General features: G+C 34.9%; 1 protein-coding gene across 1 annotated transcript; it reads left to right on the forward strand.

Moving 5' to 3' along the window:
• Window positions 1-3,163: 3,163 nt before the first annotated feature.
• Window positions 3,164-8,759, forward strand: cdk1 (cyclin-dependent kinase 1). Its single transcript, XM_051868575.1, has 8 exons — window positions 3,164-3,346; window positions 3,946-4,000; window positions 4,214-4,370; window positions 5,532-5,655; window positions 6,185-6,355; window positions 6,461-6,624; window positions 8,037-8,178; window positions 8,269-8,759. The coding sequence occupies exons 2-8, from the start codon at window positions 3,964-3,966 to the stop codon at window positions 8,380-8,382; spliced, it is 909 nt and encodes a 302-aa protein (XP_051724535.1). The 5' UTR covers window positions 3,164-3,346; window positions 3,946-3,963; the 3' UTR covers window positions 8,383-8,759.
• Window positions 8,760-12,086: the final 3,327 nt, after the last annotated feature.

Below are 12,086 nucleotides of genomic sequence, written 5' to 3' on the forward strand. Positions count from 1 at the left end.
CATGGCAACGCCAGGAAACCACATGCTTTTACCATGGCAACCGAGCCTGGGTAGGAATGCTAATGTCAGGGAGTCTGTTCAGCGAAGGGAGAGAGAAAATGGATAATATTCAATACAGAATATCATGATTTCATAGTTTTACAGCATTCAATATTATTTAATGTAGATATATATATGATTTTTTTTTTTTATTTGTTCCATATATGTAGTGCTATTTTTGGTCAAAAACACATTATGTGTGTTTGCATGCAATTTTCCCCATTATGGACAATGCATAAGGTCGTATAAACGGCTTAATGTAAAGGTTTTACATAATCAGATCTTTCTAATAAGCCAGTTTTCACCATTATCTGTGTTTTTTCCCCCATGTAAATGCACTCATTAATTGCTGTAGTTTTTCACACATGAAGGTCGTATGAAACTTGAAATCTAGGTGAGGGAATCCTCTTTGGTCCTGCATTTGCCCTACATTTGACATGCGCACACTCACACGTATAAAATCACTCAAACACACAACAGCCCTCCCTTGCCCCAAAATCTCAGTGTCCTAAAAACTATTTGTAGCATTTGCCCACTCCCCTGTCTCTGGTTCAGTACCCCACTCTCAACCCCCTTCATCATGACCTCTTTCTTTTTCAGCACACCTTTCTCTCAAAAACATGTTCATATAAACATACACACACATCCTATCTCTCACACAAGACACAAAATACACAAGGTTCATCTTCCTCCCTGAAGACTCCTGCTGAGTATGGCTCAGTGTGCTTCAGTCTCTCTCACAGACATCAGACTACACTGTATGTATTAACCGTTTTATACAGTCTATGGTATTAACAGACAAAGAACATGGCAATAATATGTGTTACATGGCTCTCTGGAACAGGGCCATTATAGTTAAAGGGATAGTTCACCCAAAAATGAATATTCTGTCATCATTCACTCGCCCTCAAGTAGTTCCAAACCTGTATGAATTTTTTTGTTCTGCTGAACACAAAGGAAGATATTTGGAAGAATGTCAGTAACCAAACAGATCTCATCCCCCATTGACTACTATAGTATTTATTTTTCCTACTATGGCAGTAAATGGGGGGTGAGATCTGTTTGGTTACTGACATTCTTCCAAATATCTTCCTTTGGAACTACTTGAGGGTGAGTAAATGATGACTTTTCATTTTTGGGTGAACTATCCCTCTAACTATAACCATAAAAAAATGTTTGTTACCTGAAATAAAATAAATTATACATTTTTTAAACTTATTTTATTTCAGCTAGTAGCCAAGGAAACATCTCTCATTTTCATTTAGTTTATCTTAATGTACTAAAATAACTAAAAATAAAAATGAACAAAAACTATATAGATATATTTAACACCCCTCATCAGTTTGAGTCCTTCCATTCCACTTAAAATGTTCATTTCTTCAGCCAATCAGGGCGTTAAACATGCATCTTAATAATTTGTCACTAATCACTTCTTTAATTAAAGTCTCTACCTCTGAGGATTTGGGTTTTGAATTGAGATTTTATCCTGGGGACTAAGCCTCCTTTATTGCTCTGTAATTAGACAGCCTAGTTATGCTTCATTGGCCTTTTGACAGATTGTTTTTAAATAGTTCTTTTTGAGGAGTTGAATAAAAAAACATTTTGTTTTCACTTTGAGACCTAACATTAAACATTTCTGATAGTGTAGACACATGCTAAGTAGACTGGTATACATGTATATTAGAATAATATTAATTTATTTATTTATTGTACAACACACTTCTCTCTCTCATTAGAATCTTTAGAGGACGAATAAAATGTAAGTGATGTCACCTCACTGAGATTTACAAAACAGCGCTCTCACTGGTGGACAGCTGATTTTCTTACTAAATACAGCGGTCCAACAGTGACGCCAAGTGGTCAAACAGAGGATTGTATGTATGAATGGTTTTTTTTTTTTTTTTTTGAATATTGAATATTAACAAGAACAACACATAGTTTACAAACAAGAGTACATATAACCATACATGTCAGGGGTAAAACAAAAAAACAGGGGGGGGGAGAGGCATTTTACATGAAAAATTTTATCTATTAAACAACTGTATAGTTTTTATTGCTTTCAAGTTTTTGCTTTTGAATATTGTCTCTAAATATATTTTAATATTCAATTCAATTCACATTTATTTGTATAGCGCTTTTCACGATACATATCGTTTCAAAGCGGCTTTACAGAGAATGCATGTCAACATTACAATTTAGAGAATGCAGTTAGGTAATAATGTAATAATTTAGGCAATTTAATTTACAATCACTGTTAGCAGTTTAATTGAAGGTAGAAGCAATGAGCTCCTGGAAATAATGAACATATTAACAACAATTAGGATATATAGAAATTTGGGAATGTGCATGTTGATCCAGATATTGCGTCATCTGGAGTCCTCGCAGGAGTTGGCGTCCCGAGATAAAACAGAAAAGCAAATGGAGAATAATTAGCGTAGCTGCTGTTCATAACATTAATATCTATTTTAAATTCTTCAAAAAAAAAAGTCATTCCATTTGACTTTATGAATATAGTAACGGGCAATTATAATAATTAAATCAAATATGAACAGAATACTTTTATCACCATCAAATGAAAAACATTTTAGCATAACATCAATTTCTTCAAAGTTATCAAGCGTCATAGCTTTTCTTTGTAAGTAAATACTGAGTTCTTTCCAAAACATTTTGTATGTATGAATGTGCATGTGTGTACTAGACAGACTGAAAAAAAAAGAAATAAATTGGTGTACATATGTCCTGACAGACACACACAAACTAACTATACGTGCGGCACATTTAGTGTCTTTAATATCACTGAATTTGTTTGTTGTATATTGGAAAGTTAATGGAATTCAAAAACACTAACACTGATGAAGTTTAAAGTCTGTTGCATTGGATAGTCTGTCTTTTAGGACAACTTATAGATTAAAAAGAGAAAATGTTTTCCTGAACACACTACCAGCGATTCTGTAGCAACGAACATCTGTAATAGAGGGAAAACGTGGGAAAATCACTATTCCCTACCTGTTCTGCACAATATTGAACAAACAAACCACTGCGCACGCGCACGTACTCGTAGACAGACGTATCCTCCCGCTCCTAACCGCCCTACCTTCTGATTGGTTAGTTTGAAGTCCAACGAGAACTCCGATTGGCTGCTTTTGAATTACGTCTAAGCGGCCAGTTTGAATCAAGGAACTCGCAGTTCAGCGAGATATAACATCCGCACGCTCTTTCTCTTCTTCATCAAGAAACTTCATCAAGATATCCGAAGAAAATAGGAGGGTTTGGATATTCATCCACATTAGATATAGTTACAGAAAAGGTGAGTTTTTAATATATGAAGGTGATTGCCTGTTATCAATCTTAATCCTGGTCGTTGAACGTTTTAAAGTTGCTCAGGCCCCACTGGGCAAAAAACGACTTAGTCATTTAACTTCAATATGCAGTTTATACTTGAAAATAATCTTTTGGATGACGTGATTCACAAATATAGTTCTTAAATAAAAGCAGATCACGATCTTTATCGCGTTTCCCTTGGTTTTAATACTTGTTTCCGTTGCATTTTGATTTAACGTGGCCACATTGTTTAATTTGCAAAACATGGATATAAAAATGGGACTTAGTGTTTTTATAATCACAAAATTATGACTCGTCAGAAATTTCACTGTATGTTATGATTATATTCGTGATGTCAATGCTAACAGTTGTAATGAAAGTTCAGAAATGTGTTCAGTCAGTCGTTTACCTCATGTTTATGTATATAAATACATACATTAGATACTGTATTAAAATAAGTGACAAGTTTGTCTGCCACACTATCTTTTTAAGGCGAGTTCTTTTTGGTATAGAGTAACCAGTAGAGTAATTGCACATGTTATGCTGTCATAAATTGACTTTTTTCAATCCTTTGTGTTTCCTCAGAAAGAGTGTTGAGGAAAAATGGATGACTATCTTAAGATAGAGAAAATTGGTGAAGGTAAGTTGAATCTTTTTTTTTTTTTTTTTTTTTTTTTTCCCTCAGTATTTGAGATAACGACCATTTACATTAGCTGACTACTGTTCTCTAGCCTCTCTCTCTCAGTGTGCGGAGTTTGTTTCAAGGCAGAATATGAGATTACATGAAAGTTCCTGGTAATTTGTTCTGTGGAGATGTCTTATAGAAATCCATGTATGTATGTGTTTTCATTAGGTACGTATGGTGTGGTATATAAGGGCAGGAATAAAACCACAGGACAGGTGGTGGCTATGAAGAAGATCCGCCTTGAGAGTGAGGAGGAGGGGGTGCCCAGCACTGCTGTCAGAGAAATCTCTCTCCTCAAGGAGCTTCAGCATCCAAATGTTGTACGGTATGAGATTACGCAGCGTCTCTCACAAATGTCTTTATGGTTGCAAGGCACGCTCCCTGTGCAAGCAGGGGGTCACAGGCGCTGCGTAATATCATTGCACCTGCTGCACCCATGGTACGGCAGCAAAGTTCCTTGATTATTACGCCGGAATGAGAGTATAGTTCCTAGCCATATCGGCCTAGAAAATCGCAACTTTTAAATTTTCCGTCGGTCTTGGTACACAAAGTAACTACAGAAGAGTGAAGTTTTAAATAGTTTTAAAAAATATCGAAACTCTTTGGTCATTTTTAAGCAAGATGCTAACGGTCTAATCCGATTCAATGAACTATGCTAAGCTATGCTAAAAGTGGTTCCGCCAGACCCAGAGATCGGCTGAATGGATTCGAAAATGGTAAAACTCAACTGTTTAACTGTAGGGGAATTGGAAAATGAGCCTATTTTCAAAAAAAGTGGAGTGTTCCTTTAATAGGTTTGTTTATATGTAGTGACATTTCATGTTTCCTGCTGACTTTAACTGTGCTTTTTAATGAATCGAGTTGGCCTAGCCAACAAAATGACAGTTACATTTTACACACCAGTGTTCAGAGTTAATATTGTGAAATATTACAAATTTATTTATTTTAATATTTAAAAAAAATGCCATTTATTTCTGTAATGACAGCTGACTTTTCAGCAGTCATCATTATTCCAGTCATTAGTCTCACATGATCCTTCAGAAAATATTCTAATATGATGATTTGGAGCTAAAGAAACATTTCTTATCAATGTTGAAAACATTTGTACTGGTTAACTTTTTTTTTATTATTATTATTTGGAAACCTTTTGTAACATATCTTTACTGTTACTTTTTAATAATTTATTATGTCCTTGCTACATAACAGTATTATTATTATTTTTTTTTTTTTTTTTTTTTTAAATTACTGACAATTTTTTTTGAATGGTAGCATATACTAAAACATCTATTGTACAAATACTTTACATTTGTAAACTATGTAAATCATAATATAATAGGGAAAATAAAAATCATATATGTACAATTCACAAATTGCTCAAACAGCTGCTTTAAAAATATATGGTTTTCCTGCCTCATTACTACTTTGTGTATGTACTCACCTCTCACCCTTTTTTTTTCCCTCTGTTCTCTTTTTTTTTTTTTTACAGCCTGTTAGATGTGCTGATGCAAGAGTCAAAGTTATACTTGGTGTTTGAGTTTCTGTCCATGGATCTGAAGAAGTATTTGGACTCCATCCCATCTGGCCAGTTCATGGAGCCCATGCTGGTCAAGGTGCATTAAATAGTGTATAACGTGTTCACATGATCACTGTCACTCTTTTGCTTTGCTTATTTGATTTATACATGGTGCAGAATCTTAAATATTTCTTTGCCATTTACGTCCCAACTTTTTATATATATATATATATATAATGTGTGTAAATCCCATCCCAGTATTATCAACATGGACCTTAAAACCCCACTGTACATATATTTATTTAAATTAAAATAGAAAATTTATTATAAATGGTAAGATTTTATAATTGTTTTTACTGTGTTTTTGTTCAAATAAATGCAGTTTTGGTGAGCATAAGAGACTTCTTTCAAAGATGTTTAAAAAAAAAAAAAATCCCACCTACCCCAAACTTTTGAACGATAATGTATGTTCAACACTATACAGATTATTTTTTCATGTTTAAATGGATAAATTCTACTAATTTTCCTCAGGTTTTTATATTGATTTACTTCTGGATTGTACAGTAGGTCCTAAGTAAAGAGTCTGTACCTAGAAGTAACTGTAACTTTGTGTGTCCTCTTTGTAGAGTTACCTGTATCAGATCCTCGAGGGGATTCTGTTCTGCCACTGTCGCAGAGTTCTGCATCGTGACCTAAAGCCCCAGAACCTGCTGATTGATAATAAAGGTGTAATTAAGCTTGCAGACTTTGGGCTCGCACGTGCCTTTGGAGTCCCGGTCAGAGTGTACACACATGAGGTACATACATGCATCCCATCTCAGAGTGACAGCAATTTCTCCCTGCTCAAGGCATTCTGTAATCAATGAGGCTGATGTGCTTCTACTCACTGTTTGATTGCACAGGTGGTAACTCTGTGGTACAGAGCTCCTGAAGTCTTGCTGGGGGCCTCACGTTATTCCACACCTGTAGACGTCTGGAGTATTGGTACCATCTTTGCTGAACTTGCCACCAAGAAACCACTCTTCCATGGAGACTCAGAAATAGACCAGCTTTTCAGGATCTTTAGGTAGGCCTATACCAGGATTGTCCAAACTCGGTCCTGGAGGGGCCACTGTGTTGCAGAGTTTAGTTCCAACTCACTTTAACACACCTGACTGGAAGTTTCTAGTAAGACCTTGATTAGTTTGTTCGGGTGTGTTTAATTGGTGTTGGAGCTGATCTCTTCAAGACAGTGGCCCTCCAGAAGCAGGCTTGGACACCCCTGGCCTATACAGACTTCTGGAACAACGATGATGACATTTTTATATCCTGTTGAGTTTTCACAAAATAAAGTGTAAAATGGCTAATTAGGGCTGTGCTAATGTTAACAAATTGAATTTTAATGAATGTCTGTGCTTTGCAGTTATCAGCAGGGCATTTATGGTGATGCCTGTAGTTGCATTTACACTTTCAATTTAAAATCTTAGGGTCAGTATCCCACCCATGATACAGTATTTAAAATAGTTGATGAAAAAGTTAGGGATGTGCAATATGTTGGTTCCACTGATTTCATTTCTTTCTTTTTTTATGTACCTCTGCCAGTCAATATTGGATATTTAATTGTACTTGCTCTTTTCTTCTATTTTTGCTTTTATTTAGAATGTATGCTATCATAACTCAGTCACTAAATGGTTTAGAAAGAAAACTGATAAGTATTTGTTTTGAGATTACATCTATTTTTTAATATTGTACATTGTGTAAATTAGATGTTTGATTTTTATTTATTTAAATATTGACAGTAACATAAACATTCACACTTATTGTGCAAAATTTTGGGGTAAGTTGTTTTTTTTTTTTTTTTTTTTTTTTTTTAAATATATATGTTTTCTTTGGGGGGGGGGGGCTATGCTCTTATTTGTAAATACAGTAATATTTTGAAATTTTTAAAAAATTATGGTTTTCTATGTTAAGATATTTTAATGTAATTTATTCCTCTGATGGCAAAGCTGAAATTACTCATCTTCATGGTCACATGATTCAACAGAAATCATTCTAATTTAATATGCTGATTTGATGTTCAAGAAATATTTCTTAATATTAATATTGAAAACCATTGTTGCTTTTTTATTTTTAATTTTTTTGGGTTTTTTTTTTCAGGATTCTTTGAATAGAAAGTTCAAAAGACCAGCATTTATTTGAAATAGAAATGTTTTTAACATTATAAATGTCTTTACTCTCACTTTTGATTAATTTGGTCCTTGCTGGATAAAACTTAAAAAAAAAAAAAAAAAACTTGCATCAATCAGTATATTAATATTAGTGATCCAGAGATAAAGTGTGCTGCTGCAATACTGTGAAGATGCTACAACCAGCTACTGGCATTCAAATGAGACATGACTTTTATAGTTTTTTTTTTTATTTATTAATATTAATATTGGGAATGTATATTTTGCACTGAACATTTTTTGTTTGTTTTTTCTGTGGTTCATTTGTGTTCAGGACTCTGGGAACCCCTAACAATGAGGTCTGGCCAGAAGTTGAGTCACTACCAGATTATAAGAATACCTTCCCAAAGTGGAAATCTGGGAATCTGGCCAACACAGTGAAAAACCTAGACAAGAATGGAATCGACCTGCTCACGGTAAGAGGGCATCATGACATACTGGTGTCCTACTTATCTGTTTGGGTTTATCTCTTTCATCACATGAATATTTTTGTCTCTTTTGTTTAGAAAATGCTGATTTATGACCCTCCTAAGAGGATTTCAGCACGGCAAGCGATGACACACCCGTATTTTGATGATTTGGATAAGAGCAGTCTTCCAGCCAATAACCTCAAGATATAGACACCTCAGATCTTATACCCCTTTCTATGCACACGTACACATCCATACTAAAGCAATGTGAGCTTAGGGGTCATAATGAATCTGACTCTAGACTTCTGGGAGTTCAGAATGCCTGGAGATGTAGATTTACTACTCCAATCTGCAGTAATGCAATCTTTCGACATGCAATAATTAACCTTAAGTTTGTTCGTTTGTTTATTGGGTGGTTTTTCTACTTTTGTTTGTCAGTTTTTGTATGTCTTTTTCCTATCCTGTTTTATATGTTGCATAAAACACCCGTTTGTAAATAAAACTAATATTTTTTTTTTTTTTGGACCTGAAACATATTACAATAATAAACTAAGGTGTTCTCAATAAAGAGCACTTGTAGGATCCCATCATGGACTGATGTCTTCTGTTTTCAAGTACATTTTGAGTACAAATACATTTTTATTTATTTATTTATTTATTTATGCATTGGCATCTCAGACAGCGTGCAAACAGAATTGAGTTGAATTCTTTGGTGTCTCCTTGCGTTTGAAGGACACAACATCTCAAAATACTTGTCTCGGCAAGTACTTTGCAAACACGTTTTGTCAGTTATGTTTTAAGTGAACGTAAACAGTTGAGAAAGAAAGCGGATGTGTATCATTATTTTGGATCTGTACATTAGGTCTTAAAGTGACAGAATCCTATAAATACCTGTTACTGTCTGGGTCATTAAAGGGTTAGTTCACCCAGAAATGAAAATTCTGTCATTAATTACTCACCCTCACGTCGTTTCACACACGTAAGACCTTCGTTCATCTTCAGAACACAAATTAAAGGATTCGTCCACTTTCAAATAAAATTTTGAAAGGAGGACATGGACATCTTGGATGACATGAGGGTGAGTAAATTATCAGGAAAATTTTATTTGAAAGTGGACGAATCCTTTAAATTAAGTCATCCAACCTCATGTCATCCAAGATGTCCATGTCCTTCTTTCTTCAGTCGAACAGAAATTAAGGTTTTTGATGAAAACATTCCAGGATTATTCTCCTTATAGTGGACTTCAATGGACTCCACTGTTGAAGGTCAAAATTACAGTTTCAGTGCAGCTTCAAAGGGCTTTAAACGATACCAGACGAGGAAAAAGTGTCTAATCTAGCGAAACGATCGGTCATTTTCTAAAAAAAAAAAAATACAAATGTATATGCTTTATAAATACAAATGATCGCCTTGCAAGTGCTTCCGCCTTCCGTATGTCCTACGCCTTCCCTATTCAACTTCCGGAACGAACGCGGCGCCGGTTCCATTTTTCCTTAAGTAGAATAGGGAAGGCGTAGGACATACAGCGTAAGCTTTGGTGGAAGCACTTGCAAGGCGATCATTTGTGTTTATAAAGCATATACAGTTGTATTTTTTTATTTTTTTTTTTAAGAAAATGACAGATTGTTTCGCTAGATAAGACCCTTATTTATCGTCTGGTATCATTTAAAGCCCTTTGAAGCTGCACTGAAACTAATTTTGACCTTCAACTGTTTGGGGTCCGTTGAAGTCCACTATAAGGAGAATAATCCTGGAATGTTTTCATCAAAAACCTTAATTTCTTTTCGACTGAAGAAAGAAAGACATGAATATCTTGGATGACATGGGGTGAGTAAATTATCAAGAAATTTTCATTCAGAAGTGAACTAATCCTTTAAGATATTTTTGATAAAATCCGATGGCTCAGTGAGGCCTCCATCGCCAGCAATAACACTCCCTTTTACAATTCCCAGAAAGCTACTAAAAACATTTAAAACAGTTCATGTGACTACAGTGGTTCAACCTTAATATTATAAGGTGACTAGAATACTTTTTTGTGCACCAAAAATAACAAAATAGTGACTTCATTCCACAATATCTAGTGATGGGGCGATTTCAAAACACTGCTTCATGAAGCTTCGAAGCTTAACGAATCATTTGTTTTGAATCAGTGGTTAAGTCCAGACTTCTGCTTTTTATTCACGTAAATGAAGATGGCTATGAAATCTACTCTTGTTATTACTATTGTTTTCCAACTTCTCCATTGTAGTTTTGTGACTCAGGTCTTTTAAGAACATCTTGACCTAACGTGATGTGCAACACTGTTTGATCGTCATTAAAGGGTTAGTTCACCCAAAAATGAAAATAATGTCATTTATTACTCACCCTCATGCCGTTCCACACCCATAAGACCTTCGTTAATCTTTGGAACACAAATTAAGATATTTTTGTTGAAATCCGATGGCTCAGTGAGGCCTCCATAGCCAGCAATGACATTTCCTCTCTCAAGATCCATTAATGTACTAAAAACACATTTAAATCAGTTCATGTGAGTACAGTGGTTCAATATTAATATTATAAAGCGACGAGAATATTTTTGGTGCACCAAAAAAAACAAAATAACGACTTATATAGTGACGGCCGATTTAAAAACACTGCGTCATGAAGCTTCGGAGCGTTATGAATCAGCGTGTCGAATCATGATTCGGATCGCATGGCAAACTGCCAAACTGCTGAAATCACGTGACTTTGGCGCTCCGAACTGCTGATTTGACACAAAAGATTCATAACGCCCCGAAGCTTCCTGACGCAGTGTTTTGAAATCGGCCATCACTATATAAATCGTTATTTTGTGTTTTTTTTTGCCGCACCAAAAATATTCTTGTCGCTTTATAATATTAATATTGAACCACTGTACGCACATGAACTGATTTAAATATGTTTTTAGTACATTAATGGATCTTGAGAGAGGAAATGTCATTGCTGGCTGTGGAGGCCTCACTGAGCCATCGGATTTCAACAAAAAATATCTTAATTTGTGTTCCGAAGATTAACGAAGGTCTTACGGGTGTGGAACACCATGAGGGTGAGTAATAAATGACATTATTTTCATTTTTGGGTGAACTAACCCTTTAAGAAACCAGCGTTCTGCAGTGCAGTGAAATCGAGCACTGAAGAACAAACACTCGGCCCATTCATTTTTCTTTCAGCATGAAAGCATACTATTCTCATACTATTCCAGTAAATTTCCCATAGTGTTGGCCAGAAAAAAATATGGAGGGAAAAGCGTTTGGTAATATTCCCTCATGATATCTTTTGATCTTCTTTATCTCTGTCTCATCTGTAAACAGTTGAATACCAGCAGCTTCACTATCATGTTCCATGTAATGTTAAGGTTTTTTCTGAAATATATAGTTTCTTTGTTTAAACAGTGATTGAGTGTTTAAAAGAAATCTTTCTTTACACGCTCCAAAGATATCACTCCAAATGTCACTGCACAGCAAGCTCTAAATGACTGTGTACATGAACCTATCCCCTTTTTTCATAACTTTGGACACAAAGAAATAAAACGTTTCTAACCAGTTTCTTCTTCAGCTCCTAATTGTACCATGTTAAATAATAAAGCCTATTATCATGTCCTAATATCAGATATACTCTTTGAAACAGATGTATTTGTGTATTGTCAGTATAATTATAGTAATTTAAGTCAGTCACATTGGCATTTTAGACTTTTCTAAGAGCTCTGCAATGTAATGATTAACAAAGAGTGCTATAGAGAAAAAAACTCACACTCATCATGAATATTTATGAGGTTGAGAGCAGACAGTAGTCCACACTGTACTGTACAGCCTTTTCAATTCACAACAACAATACCCTTGTGCATTGATTCCTCAAATTATTGGCACTTTTTGAACGAAAATGCAAGCGTACTTGTG

This window comes from Ctenopharyngodon idella, chromosome 17, assembly GCF_019924925.1.
Source record: "Ctenopharyngodon idella isolate HZGC_01 chromosome 17, HZGC01, whole genome shotgun sequence".
NCBI classification, from domain to species: Eukaryota; Metazoa; Chordata; class Actinopteri; order Cypriniformes; family Xenocyprididae; genus Ctenopharyngodon; species Ctenopharyngodon idella.